This window comes from Papio anubis, chromosome X, assembly GCF_008728515.1.
Source record: "Papio anubis isolate 15944 chromosome X, Panubis1.0, whole genome shotgun sequence".
Classification (NCBI taxonomy): Eukaryota; Metazoa; Chordata; class Mammalia; order Primates; family Cercopithecidae; genus Papio; species Papio anubis.
This window is the reverse complement of record NC_044996.1, coordinates 35,653,621-35,668,417: the sequence shown is the minus strand read 5'-3', so window position 1 is coordinate 35,668,417 and position 14,797 is coordinate 35,653,621. Positions and strand designations below refer to the sequence as shown.

The 14,797-nt window shown below is 37.9% G+C and overlaps 1 protein-coding gene across 1 annotated transcript in view; it reads left to right on the top strand.

The window, feature by feature from the left end:
- The window catches only part of WDR44 (WD repeat domain 44), a 102,320-nt gene that overhangs the window by 29,093 nt on the left and 58,430 nt on the right, over positions 1 to 14,797 (top strand). The window contains exons 2-3 of the mRNA XM_031660451.1: positions 2,741 to 2,774; positions 11,696 to 11,770. Of these exons, the coding sequence (XP_031516311.1) occupies positions 2,741 to 2,774; positions 11,696 to 11,770 (109 nt within the window). The remainder of the gene's footprint in view (positions 1 to 2,740; positions 2,775 to 11,695; positions 11,771 to 14,797) is intronic.

Below are 14,797 nucleotides of genomic sequence, written 5' to 3'. Positions count from 1 at the left end.
TTAACACATATTTATATTGACCAGACATTGTAATTAAATGGGTGCTATTTTATGACAACTACTTTTTTTGTTTTCTAAACAAATTTAACCCCCTCCCCCAAACTAGAATTGTATCTCATTTATCCTTGTATCTCTAGTCTTGGTACATAGTAGGTAATTCATAAATGTCAGCTTTGGGTGTCTGGTTTTGTTTTTTGTTTTGAGACAAGGTCTCTCTCTTACCCAGGCTAGAGTGCAGTAGCACAATCATGGCTCATGGCTCCTGGGCTCAAGTGATCCTCCTACATCAGCCTCCCAAGTAGCTAAAACTACAGGTGTGCAACCCCATGCCTGACTGGTTTATTTTTATTTTGTAGAGATGGGGTGTCACTATATTGCCTAGGCTGGTCTCAAACTCCTGAGATCAAGCGATTCTCCCGCCTTGGCCTCCCAAAGTGCTGGGATTACAGGTATGAGCCACTGCATCTAGCCTGTAAATGTTTGTTGAATAAAGGGATTAATTTTTTGTTACTCAAAAGTAATTTTTTTAACAAACTTAGGTTTTTATTAGAGGTCAAGGATTCCTCTACCAAATGTCATTACCCAATTTGGCATATAAAAACATGTTAGTAGGACTCATTGCTTCCCTTGCTTGTGCTACAAAATACGACTTTCAGGAAAAGTCACTTAATCTCTTGGAATCTCAGTTTCTTGATCTGTAAAAAGAGGCTGTGTGATTAGATCATCTTGAAGGTGCCTTTCAATTCAAATTTGCATCATGTAATCATTAGATTTTACCAAAAAAAATTAGGAACAGCATATTAATTATTTAAAACTTTCTTATTGCATAACCCCAAGGTATAACTAAGTAGCCTTATGCTTTGAAGCAGATATCAGACTGTTCCTATTCAAAAAAATAATGTGGGGGAAGGGGTGAAATGGTGAAAAGTTACTTTTAAAAATTATTACATCCAGGCTGGGCATGGTGGCTCCCTCCTGTAATCTCAGCAGTTTGGGAGGCTGAGGCGGGTGGATTGCTTGAGCCCAGGAGTTCGAGACCACCCTGAGCAATATGGCAAACCCCGTCTCTATACAAAAGTGGAGAAATCAGCTGGGCATGGTGGCACATGCCTATAGTCCCAGTACTTGGGAGACTGAGGTGGGAGGATTGCTTGAGCCCAGGAGGTTGAGGCTGCAGTGAGCCGTGATGGTGTCACTGCACTCAAGCCTGAGTAACAGAGTGAGACCCTGTCTCAAAAAAATACATATTACATCCAGAGTAGTCTGTTTAAGAACAGTCTTGCTCCAGTAGAAAAATGAGCAGAGAGCAGTACACAGTGGTTCGTTCCTGTAATCTCAGTACTTTGAGAGACTGAAATGAGAGGATTGCTTGAGCCCAAGAGTTCAAGACCAGCCTGGGCAACATAGTGAGACACGTCTCTACAAAAAAAAACCCAAAATATTAGCTGGGTGTGGTGGCACATGCCTGTAGTCCCAGCTACTCAGGAAACTGAGGCTGGAGGATCGCTTGAGACCTGGAGGTCGAGGTTGCAATGAGCCAAGATCACACCACTGCACTCTAGTCTGGGCAACAGCAAGACTCTGTCTTTAAAAAAAAAGAAAAAGTAAAAACTGAGAACAAAAATGGGTATCTGTCTTCAAAAGCGATGTAAATGTCTAATACATATGAAAATTTTCATCCACACTGGAAATCAAAGTACACATTAAAACACCAATGAGATATACTTTTGCCAAGTTCATTTTTGGTGAGGGTATTAAGAAATAGGCATTCATAGAGCAGTAGGAGTGTAAACAGGTACAACTGTTACGGTTGGCAGTTTGAAAGTTTCTCAAATTTCTGGAAAGTTTGTATACTTCTGACCTCTAATCCCACTGCTAGATAAACTTATTTTAAGGAAATGTATTATGGAGGTGCACAAATTTTCATTTATAAAGGTATTTGTTGTAGTGTTATGTCATATACAAGTATGTATACATATGAAGACAAAAGATACTCAAATCTCTAGGTGATAAGATTATGTATGAATCACGGTAATTTTCTTCTCTTTTTTTTTTTTTTTTCTTAAAGAGATGGGATCTTGCTCTCTCCCCCAAGCTGGAGTGCAGTGGCACAATCATGGCTCACTGCATTCTTGAACTCCTGGGCTACAGCAATCCTCGTGCCTCAGCCTCCCAGGTAGCTGGGTCTACAGGCAGTAGCCACCACACCTGGATAATTTTTAAATTATTTGTAGAGACAGGGTCTCATTCTGTTGACCAGACTGGTCTTCTCCACTTTTTTTTTCTTTTTCTTTTTGAGATGGAGTCTCACTCTGTCACCAGGACTGGGATGCAGTGGCATGATCTCGGCTCACTGAAACCTCCACCTTCCGGTTCAAGTGATTCTCCTGCCTCAGCCTCCCAAGTAGCTGGGATTATAGGCACATACCACCACGCCCGGTTAATTTTTGTGTTTTTTGTGGAGGCGGGGTTTTGCCATATTCAGGCTGATCTTGAACTCCTGACCTCAGGTGATCCACCCGGCTCAGCCTCCCAAAGTGCTGGGATTACAGGCATGAGCCACCGCGCCCAGCCTCTTCTCCACTTTTTGTTTTCCACATTTTCTGTATGCACATAAGACTTTTCAATCACAAAATATATACACACTTTTTAAATGTGGACTTGTCTGTAATAAGTGTGTAGAAGTATTTCTCTTCTCATCTCCTCTATTCAACACCTCCGTACTTTTATTTCTGAACAGGTCTCCAGGAAAAGTTGGGCTTTCAACATTCAAGGTAAGTTGTGCTTTCTGAAAGTTATGTTTTTAGAAATTGTATACCTTTTATTTGTATTTTTATGTAATTCTTCATTTTCTTGCTTTTGCTTTTTTTTACTTATTTTTTGTTCAGTAATATTGTCATTATGTCCTACTTGGTATAAATAGGTACTCTAGAAATACCTAACTAAATATTATGCTGTAAGGAAGGAACTGTAAGTATTTTTTAGATTTCTACTAATTTTTACTTGTTTTATGATGTCTAGAATAAAAGAACGTGTGTGAGAGAGTGTGTGTGTGTGTGTGTGTGTGTGTGTGTGTGTGTGTGTGTGTGTGTTGAAAAAGTAATACTCGGCCAGGCATGGTGGTTCACACCTGTAATCTCAACACATTGGGAGGCTGAGGTGGGCAGATCAGTTGAGGTCAGGAGTTTGACACCAGCCTGGCCAACATGGTGAAACCCCGTCTCTACTAAAAAAACAAATGCAAAAATTATCCAGGTGTGGTGGCGCAGACCTGTAGTCCCCAGCTACTTGGGAGACTGAGGCAGGAGAATTGCTTGAACCCAGGAGATAGAGGCTGCAGTGAGCTGAGATCATGCCACTGCACTCCAGTCTGGGTGACAGAGCGAGACTCCACCTCACAAAAAAGCAAAAAATTAATACTTGCGTGACAAAAAATGTACAGTAACTGAAATACATGTATACTTCTTGTGGGCCCATGTACCATCACTATACATAAAAATCAATCTCAGCTTATATTCAGGCAGAAGAGTTTGGTATTGAGATATTATGCCACTCAGAGCCATTTTAAGTATAAGATATCATGAAACAGAATTATTTATTTCAGATAGAGTATATATTTTTTATGTTTGTGTGTATATGTGTATTTGTATGTATGTGTAATCTCAAACATGCTGTATTTTTTTCAGTTCCAGTATACCGACCTTCTATTTATACACATTGGATACCAGTCTCTTTGATAAATTATGATATATTTATATGAAATATTCTACAGTAGTAGAAATGAATGAATTAGTTATATACAATGACATGGATGAATTTCAGCACTAGAGTGTTGAGTGGGGGGGGTAACTACTTATAGAAAAACATATATAGTAACATTCCATTTATATTAAGTTCAAAAGCGTGCCAAACTAAATAATATATTGTTTAGAGAATAGATTGTTTAGATATAAAAACATGGTAAAACTGTGAAAAATTGCCAGGGAATGAGAAATACATTATTTAGGGTATTGGTCATTCTTTGAGGGGGAGACATTGTAATGGAAATGGAGAAGGATACACCAGAGACTTAAAAACTAATAATAATGTTCTTTTTCTTAAATTGAGTGCTTAAGAAAGGTTATCTCATAATGCTTTTTTTATGTTAAATAAAAATTATTTTGTATTTACTTAATATTTAATAAAAACAGTCTTTAAAAGTAATAACATGTGTAGGGTTGAAATTTACTCAGGACAAAAGGTATATGGTTGAAAATGTAGCTTTCCCCACCTCTCAAACTTCATATCCAGAAGCAATTACTGTTTTTGCTTGTAGGTCTTAAAAGCCATTTAGCTCTAAGATATTTTTATATTATAACAAATAGATTTAGAGAATTTACTTTAACCCAGTAATTATAGATTGTCCTTAACTTGAATGAAATTAGATAACAAGTATACATATTTAGTAAATAAATATGAAGTTGGATATTCATTTTTTTAACTTTTTATTTGGAAATAATTATAGATTCACAGGAAGCTTTAAAGATAATGCAGAAAGGTCCTGTATATTCTTCACCATTTCGCCAGTGGTTATAGCTTAATTATAGTACAATTTTAAAATGAGGAATTTAACATTGGTGCAATGTGAGTGTATAGTTCTGCGCCAATTTATGATATGTGTATGTTTGTATAACCAACACAATGAAGATGCAGAACTATTTCATCATCACAAAAATCTCCCTTGTACTACCCCTTTGTGACCACATCCACCACCTTCCCCATATCATCCCTAAATCTGTTTTCCGTCTCTATAATTTTGTCACTTGAGGAATGTTCCATAAATGGAATTGTATACTATGTAACCTTATGGGATTGGTTGAAAGGGTCACGATCCATCCAAGTTGTTGTCTGTATCAATGGTTTGTTTCTTTTTATTGCCGAGTAGTATTCTATGATAAACATGTACTGAGGCTATTGAGTGCATATTATGAATAACAATACATTTATTAATACCATAATATAAAAGAAGGCTTGATATAGTTCTGATTGTTGGTGATTTTACAGTCTGATGGAAGAGACATTTATACAAAAGGGCAATTTATGAGGTCTTGATGTTTGTAAAATAGAATAGATGTGTTAACTGCCACAAGGGGTTTGGAGGAACGAGAGGAAGAAAGAGTTGACGGTGAGAGCACTGTTACCTGGAATAGCAGAGAAAAGTTTCAGGGAGGAAATAGAACTTTCGCTGAGCTTTGAAAATTGGGAGAGGTTTGCATAGGTAGATAGAGAAAAATTGGGAAAGCATTGTAGTTAGGAAATAGTAGGCACTAATTAATATGCAAAAGCATGGGATTTACTAGGAGCATTGAAAGACTAGTGTGACCAGTGTAAAAGTTTTAGCAGTAGAGTATTGGAAAAGTAAATTGAGGCCAGATTGTGATGAGCCTTGAATGTCAGTTTACCTGATTTGATCATAATACTATGTATACATGCATTGAAACATCACATTGTACCCTGTAAATATGTATCATATAATGTGTCAATTAAAAATTAAATTATAATTTAGAAAAGAGGCTGAGCGCAGTGGCTCACACTTGTAATCCCAGCACTTTGGGAGGCTGAGACGGGCATATCACCTGAGGTCAGGAGTGAGAGACCACCTGGCCAACATGGTGAAACTCCATCTTTACTAAAAATACAAAAATTAGCCATGCGTGGTGCCACACGCCTGTAATCCCAGCTACTTGGGAGACTGAGGCAGGAGAATCACTTGGACCTGAGAGGCTGAGGTTGCAGTGAGTCAAGATTGCGCCACTGTACTCCACCCTGGGTGATAGAGTGAGACTCTGTCTCAAGTTAAAAAAAAATTTAGAAAAGAACTCTGATCTTTAAAATTTTGAAGCAGGATATTTTTGGGTTTCTTTCTTTTCTTTCTCTTTTCTTTCTTTCTTTCTTTTTTTTTTTTTTTGATGGAGTCTCACTCTGTCACCCAGGCTGGAGTACAGTGATGGAGTCTTGGCTCACTGCAACCTCTGCCTCCTGGGTTCGAGCAGTTCTCCTGCCTCAGCCTCCCGAGTAGCTGGGATTATAGGTGCCAGCCACCACGCCCAGCCAATTTTTGTATTTTTGGTAGAGACGGGATTTCGCCATGTTGGCCACACTGGTCTCAAATGACCTCAAGTGATCTGCCCATCTCGACATCCCAAAGTGCTGGGATTACAGGCGTGAGCCACTGGGCCTGACCAGGATATTTTTGGTTTTTGAAGGTCTCACTCTGACACCCAGGCTAGCATGCAGTGGCACAATCACAGCTCACTATAACCTTGAACTCCTGGTCTCAATGACTCCTCCCACCTGAGATTCCCAAGTAGTTAGGACTACAGACTCAAACCCCACACCCAGCTATTTTATTTTATTTTTATTTTTTAGAGACAGGGTCCTGCTAGGTTGTCCAGACTGATCTGAAACTCCTGGCCTCAAGCCATCCCCCTCCCTTGGCCTCCCAAAGCATTGGGATTACATGAATGAGTCACTGTGCCAGGCCTAAAGTGGGATATTTAAAAAGTCAATTTTTATATGTCTTACAGCTGTGCTGCCCAAGGTTTTTTGTTGTTGTTGTTTTGTTTGTTTTGTTTTGTTTGGCTGGGGAATTAAGAAAACTGGTGGAAGGGTAGAAGAAAGTTTGGAGGAAAAAGACTTCGGTGCAAAGAAAGCTGTCAAGAGGCAGTTAAAATGTCAAGACATGAGACTCCAACAAAGGGAACAGCATTGAAAGGAATGGATGTATGGATATGACAGTGATTTAAGGGTTACTTTTTAAAACAATTTTCTCAGCAAAAAAAGAGTGGAAGTCACATTTCTAAGTTTTTCTTTTTTAAAACAAATTTCACTTTAGTAGCTTCCCTTCCCTTACTACTAAAAATTACAAGTTACCTGAATTTTTCTATAATTAATGTTTTTAGCTTAATGTTCTTTAGTAGGTAATAAGATTTCTGTGAGTGTAGATCACTTTCATACAAATAGTTTGTTGGGTGTGCTTATTAAAATTAAAAAGCTGAAATCTTATAACCAAATACTGCAGGGGAATTATAGACAGCGCTATAATATCCAACACAGATGGAGGTAACTGTGATGTGAATTGCTGAAAATTGAATAAGCTACCATACCTTTTAAGGAAGCAAATTTTTGATACTGTGATAAATAGGAGTTAGAGAAATTGCCTAATAGTGGGGAAGCTGGGATTTAGTAAGTACTGCATTTAATAATGGGTCAGAACATCACCAGAAGTAGGTAATGGACTGTCTCAAGTATAGCTAAGTTGGCGTTGGTTGTCTATGGACACATGCTTGGCTTGCATTCCTTTGTCCCAAAAGCCTGATCAAGGTGTTAGAAGGACCTGGACCTTATACATCACTGAGAGAGAATCATAGTTGACTATATATCCTAAGTCTGATTTTATTAAGAAGTCTTCTCTGGAGATCAGGCCCTCTGGTAGGTGCCATATCACTCCTTTAAACTTGTGACTTAAAACAGCAGAGTACCTTAGGAGTTACTATCTTTTAAAAGTTCAGACTCCAAGAGAGTTTTGTTAAAGCCAAATAAAATAGAAGTCTAATCACTGCTTGGCAGTTTTGGCTAGTGTAGGAATGTTAATCTTTTTAAGTAAATAATTGAAACAAATTAGGCCGAGTGCAGTGACACATAGGCCGAGTGCAGTGACTCACACCTGTAATCCCAACACTTTGGGATGCTAAGGTGGGAGGATCGCTGCATTCTAGCCTGGGCAACTGCGAGACCCTGCCTCTAAAAATCAATCAGTTAATCAAATTGAGGTCCAAAGATTATTAATGTGTAATTTTATGTAGCTCAATTTAGGGAAAATATCCACAGAATTATGTCATACAATGCTTCTGATTTTCCTACTGATAAACAGTTACTAGAAAATAATTGGATAAAAATAGTGGGACAGTTGAAGGTTATTTTGCATCAACTGTTACTTATTTTTTATTTTTTCCTGTGGACCCTGTTCTGCTGAGAGCATCAACTATTCTTAATGGTGATCAGCTTCCAAGTATTTCTTTTTTTTTTTTTTTTTTTTTTTTTTTGAGACAGAGTCTTGCTCTGTCCCAGGCTGGACCAAGTGATCAGCTTCCAAGTATTCTCTCTCCACCTTGTCAAGGTCATCTTACCAGTTGGTCTTGGTTAGATTTTTTTTTCTTTTTCTTTTTCTTTCTTTTTTTTTTGTTTTTTGTTTGTTTGTTTTTTTTAGAGACAGGGTCTTGCTCTCTTGCCCAGGCTGGAATGCAGTGGCATTATCATAGCTCACTGCAGCCTCAGGCTTCTAGGCTCAAGTAATCCTCCCACAACAACCTCCAGAGTAGCTGGGACTGCAGGCACATACCACCATGCTTGGCTAATTTTTTTTTTTTTTAAAGGCGAAGTCTCACTATGTTGCCCAGGCTGGTCTCAAACTCCAGGTCTCAGCCCGTGCCTGGCCTTCTTTCGCATAAAACCAGGATCCAATTAAAGCCTATGTAAACTTAAGATGTATGTGTTAACTGAAGAAAAAACAGAGCATGCATCATTCAACATTTATTCAGCAAATGATTATTTAGTGTCGGACACTGTTTTAGGTACTGAACAAACTGTAGATAGAACAAACAAGGTCCATGCTCTCATGGAACTTACATTCTAGTGGGACAGGGAAGAGACAGAAAATAAGCAAGTAAATAAGGTCATTTTGAATGAGAAGTGCAGTGAAGGAAAATAGGATGATGTTTTCCCAGCACCATTTATTGAATAGGGAAGCCTTTCCCCATTCTTTGTTTTCATCAGGTTTGTCGAAGATCAGATAGTTGTAGATCTGCAGTCTTATTTCTGTATTCTCTATTCTGTTCTACTGGTCTATGTGTCTGTTTTTGTACCAGTATGATGCTGTTTGGTAACTGTAGCCCTGTAGCATAGTTTGAAGTCGGGTAGCGTGATGCCTCGAGCTTTGTTCTTTTTGCTTAGGATTTGCCTTGGCTATTCAGGCTCTTTTTTGGTTCCCTATGAATTTTAAAATAAAATTTTCTAGTTCTGTGAAGAATCTCAATGGTGGTTTAATAGTAATGGCATTAAATCTATAAATTGCCTCGGGCAGTGTGGCCATTTTAACGATATTGATTCTTCCTGTCCATGAGCATGGAATGTTTTTCCATTTGTTTGTGTCATCTCTGGTTTCTTTGAGCAGTGGTTTGTAGTTCTTTCACCTCCCTAGTTAGCTGTATTCCTAGGTATTTTATTCTTTTTGTGGCAATTGTGAATGGTGGGAGTTTATTCCTGATTTGGCTCTCGGCTTGACTGTTATTAGTGTATAGTAATGCTAGTGATTTTTGCACATTGATTTTGTATCCTGAGACTTTGTTGAAGTTGTTTATCAGCTTAAGAATTTTTTGGGCTGAGACTATGGGTTATCTAGATACAAGATCATGTTGTCTGCCAACAGGGATAGTTTGATATCCTCTCTTCAATCCAATTACTGGGTATATACCCAAAGGAATATACATCATTCTATTATAAAGACACATGCACACAAATGTTCATTGCAGCACTATTCACAATAGCAAAGACATGGAATCAACCTAAATGCCCATCAGTGATAGACTGGGTAAAGAAAATGTGGTACATATACACTATGGAATACTATGCAGCCATAAAAAAGAATGAGATCATGTCCTTTGCAGGGACATAGATGGAGCTGGAGGCCATCATCCTTAGCAAACTAATGCAGGAACAGAAAACCAAATACTGCCTGTTCTCACTTATAAGTGGGAGCAAAATGATGTGGACACATGAACACATAGAGGGGAACAACACATGTTGGGGCCTATCAGAGGGTGAAGGGTGGGAGGAGGGAGGGGATCAGGAAAAATGACCAATGAGTACTAGGCTTAATACCTGGGTGATGAAATAATCTGTACAACAAAACCCCGTGACACAAGTTTACCTATGTAACAAATCTGCACATGTACCCCTGAACTTAAAGGTTTTTTTTTTAAAAAAAAAAAAAAAGGAAAAATAGGATAATGTGATAGAAAGTTAAGGGGTCAGATAAGGCTATTTTGAGATGGTCAGGAAAGTATTTTCTGATAAAATAGCACTTGAGCTGTGACCCTAATGGCAAGGAACCATCCTATTGGCCAGAGTGTAATTGTGAGGGAGTGGTATGAGAGGGAGATGAGTGTAGAAGATATCAAAAATGTAGGCAGAGGCTATGTCATGTTTAGGCCTTCATGGGCCTTCGTACTGTTTGGATTTTATCTAACACTTAAGAGTCCATGAAACAATTTTTTTCTAGAAGAATCTGTGTAACATTGGTAGTATTCCCCAGATTCTGGGGGAGGAATTCAATGCTCGAAGATATTGCAGGTCCTACAGAAATTTCACTGGCACGTTAAATCTTTAACATTTTAATAATCTCTGGAGTAATTTTATTATTGAGCCTATTGTGATCATATCCTGATACATGTATAAGTGCCACCTAAATAATTAGTGTGCCTTGAGTCCCTTATCTAAAATGGTTATAGTGTCCTTCGTCTAACAAACTCTGTGATGTACACAAATAATTATGATTTTTTTTTCTCAGTATCGAGTAGCATTCAAATTGCTGTACTTCTATAGACAACTTAAGATTGAGAGGAGTATTGTATTGAGATTTGCAAATATATGATTGTCTTATTTTACCCTAATTTTTTCCAGCAGAAATGCAGTATCCATTTCTAACCTCCCAAATATATATATATATGTACGTATGTGTATATAAATGTATACGTAGATATATATGTATTTTTGGTGGGTTTAATTTTTTTCATCTTCTTTCATACTTAGGGGCTTCGTTTAACTTCTGGTTAAGTCTTTATTTCTTTTATCTAAAGCATGTAGAATTTTAAGAAAACTATTCCCTGAATGTGGTTTTCTGTGTTATATACTTTTGTATTTGTGCATATTTATGGAGCAATGCTTTGAGAAAAATAACAATTTTTATTCAACCCCTTGCTTAAATCCTTAATCCTTTTTAGCTATAAAAGTACTTAGAAGTTCTTATCTTCCATTACAGTTTTTTAATGTTAAAAAGTTGAGCAAGTTTTCACATTTAAAGGTAAATCCTATTGCAGAATAATAGAATATTGCTGATGGGTAACTTTCTTATGCAAATTACATTGTACCATGGCATAAAATTTCTGGGCATCTATCAGTATTCAGAAATCTAAGCCCTTTAGACCGGGCACAGTGGCTCACACCTATAATCCCAGCACTTTGGGAGACTGAGGCGGGTAGATCACATGAAGTTAGGAGTTCGAGACCAGCCTGGCCAACAAGGTGAAACTCTGTCTCTACTAAAAATACAAAAATTAGCCAAGTGTGGTGGCACGCGCCTATAATCCCAGCTACTCGGGAGGCTAAGGCAGGAGAATCACTTGAACCTGGGAAGCAGAGGTTGCAGTGAGCCAAGATTGTGCCACTGCACTCCAGCCTGGGCGACAGAGTGAAGCTCTGTCTCAAAAAAAAAAAAAAAAGAAGAAGAAGAAGAAATCTAAGCCCTTTAAGGACCTTTGAAGCCCTTTAAGGACCTTTGATTTATTAATGCTACATTTTCTCATTTGTATCCCTTTAAAGCATATTTTTAAAAAAATATATCATCATTTGGTCTCTATTTCTTTTCTTTTTCAAACAGGAAACAGAGAACACTGCATGCAAAGTTGGAAATGAGTCCCCTGTACAAGAATTGAAACAAGATGTGTCTAAAAAGGTTGGAAAGATACAATGTCAATATTAGTTTATAACAGACATCATATTTATATGGTATATTTCAAACAGTTTTTATATTCTTTTAGGACAGCGCTCTGTACATGATTGATGTTCAGTAAATGTTTCATGAATCTGTCACATTTGTGGTTGAAGACATTTCAGTCTTTTTAGAAGTCCTTTTCATATTCTAATTGGTAATTTATCCTTGAAACAGTATTTTATAAAATGCTTTTATTTTTTATTCTTGTATTTTTATCAGAATAAGTCCTAACTATTCTTGAGGTTACTACCAGGAGTTACAGGTATTGAAAAGCTCAGTGCAGCAACATTCTGATGTCTTTAGTAATCAGAAGTTATGAGAAGTCCTTACTCTGATAGTACCTTTGATACCTTTTAAAAAACTGATGCTATGAAGCTTCAAAGGTTGGTTTACTAGAAGAGACTGAGCACAAGATCAATCTTTTGAAAATGTGCAGTTCACAGTATCAACATAAAACTCAAAGAGAAAGACAGGATGGTGTGTTTTTATTCATTTATACAAGTTTTAAGTGTTTTCTGTGCCCTAGGCAATCTTCTAGCCAGTGGGTTTCCAGAGGCTAACAAAATGACACATTCTTCACCCCAGAGTTTCTCCAGTAGTGGCACTCGACATTTTGGGCTAATAGAGGGTAGGGGAGGGCCTGTTGTGTGCATTGTAAGATGTTTTAGCAATATCCCTAACTTCTATTTACTAGATGCCAATAGCATCCCCAATCCCAATTACGACAACCAAATTTATCTTCAGATGTCTGGGAAGGGGTGTGGAACAAAATAACCCCTAATGGAAAACCACTCTTCTATCCTTATGGAATTTAGAAATTTAATGGACTACATTTTTGGGGGTTTTTTTGTTTGTTTGTTTTTTGTTTTGTTTATTTGTTTCTTTTTTTGTTCTGTCGCCCAAGCTAGAGTGCAGTGGCACGATCATGGCTCACTGTAGCCTCCACCTCCTGGGCTCAAGTGATCCTCCCACCTCAGCCTTTTGAGTAGCTGGGACCACAGGTGTGTGCCACCACGCCTGGATAATTTTTGTATATTTTGTAGAGACAAGGTTTTGCCATGTTACCCAGGCTGGTCTCGAAATTCTGAGTTCACGCAATCCACCCACCTCAGCCTCCCAAAGTGCTGGGATTATAGGTGTGCAACACTGTGCCCAGCTGGACCACATATTTTAATATTGAGCATACTTTTTTCTTTAAAGGAAAAATGTTCCCTTTGGGGACAAATGGTGGATTGCATAGCAGTGTACATAATAGGAATTGAACCATTTTTTTAAAAAAGGAAATTGCCTACAATTCTATACTATAACACACAGGTGTCTTGATTTTTCAGCATTTCCTTCTGGTTCTTACCCATTAGCATACATTTTTTCTGCCTAATTGTAGTGTAGGTAGAATTTTATATTCTGTCTTTTACCATCTTTAGATTTTCCTCATAGTTCTATATTATTTCTGTACTCAGGTGCATCAGTTTTCATCAAGTAAATGGATTACAATGTATCTAGCCATTTTTATTGTTGAAACTTAAAATATTCCTGTTTTTTCCACTATCGCTTTTCTTATCTTTTTAAAGAATGTTTTTCTTAGGATAAATTACAAATGCGTAACTATCTATAGTTAATGGGGAAAAAGATGATTTTAAGGAGAGTTTAGAAGATTAATTCAAGTTGTTTAGCCCTGAACTCAAGCTTATGACCCAAAAACCAGCAGATGCAGGGAGATTAACATTCTTAAACAGACTACACCTAAATTCCACTATTTGGACTGATGGCAAGACCATGGAAAGAGTTCACCTTGTCTTTTCCCTTCCTTTCTTTCTTTTTCTTTTTTGAAATGGAGTCTCACTCTGTCACCCAGGCTGGAGTGCAGTGGCACGATCTCGGCTCACTGCAACCTCCGCCTCCCAGGTTCAAGCAATTCTCCTGCCTCAGCCTCCCTAGAAGCTGAGATTACAGGTGTGTGCCCCACGCTGGGCTAATTGTTGTATTTTTAGTAGAGACAGGGTTTCACCATGTTGGCCAGGCTGGTCTTGAACTCCTGACCTCATGAGATCCACCCGCCTCGGCCTCCCGATTACAGGCATGAGTCACTGCACCCGGGCCCCTTTCTTTCTTATATGTAGCTTAAAATATAAACAGGCTTTCTATTGTCTTCTACCAACATTTAGAAGAAAAGAAAATATATTTTCTCCCCAGTCCTGTCATTACTAACATTAAATCTCCCAGATCAGTTATCCCACCACCATGCCCAACCATGAACAACTTCTGCTTTTCTCAATTCCTTGGCTTCAGAAAGTTAATGGAATGTATCACAGAACCATCCTAATCTGGTTTACTACAATTTCATGCTAACTTGAACTGGATATTACTGCTGCTCAGTAATATTCATCCCGGATTTCTCAGCATGTTCTATATGTTAGTTTTTCTCAATCTTCAAATTGTTAACCTTAGAAATTACCTTGCTTTCACCAGAACTAACCAGAGTCCAACCAATTTGTCAATTAGGTGGTTACTGAGCGCGGAGAACCTCAATGATAACAGTGATAACAGAAGTCATATTCCAGTGGATTTGAGAATGAATAAGAGGTGAAGATATAGAGACATTAGCACGGTCTGAGTTTTCAAAAAGCTTAGCTATAAATGCAAAAAGATTTCAATAAAGTGTCCCAGCACTTTTATAACCTGAAGGGAAGGAACCACTGGAAAAGAAGATAACAGAGCAATGTTCTGGAAAAGAAAGGAATGAAGGCCTACTGTGTATTAGACCTAGTATACAAATTCTCATTTAATTGCCATATAGACCTTTGGGTTAGGTAGCTGGATTACCTCCCTCCTAGAAAAGCAGGACTCTGAGGTAAAGGCTTTAAGAAATTTGCCAGTCCCACAATTAGTAAGCTACAAAGCCAAAACTGAAATCCAGATCTTTCTTAAACGTCCAGTGATCTTTGTATTATACCACACTACTTTGGACAGAAAACAAGAATACTAAAT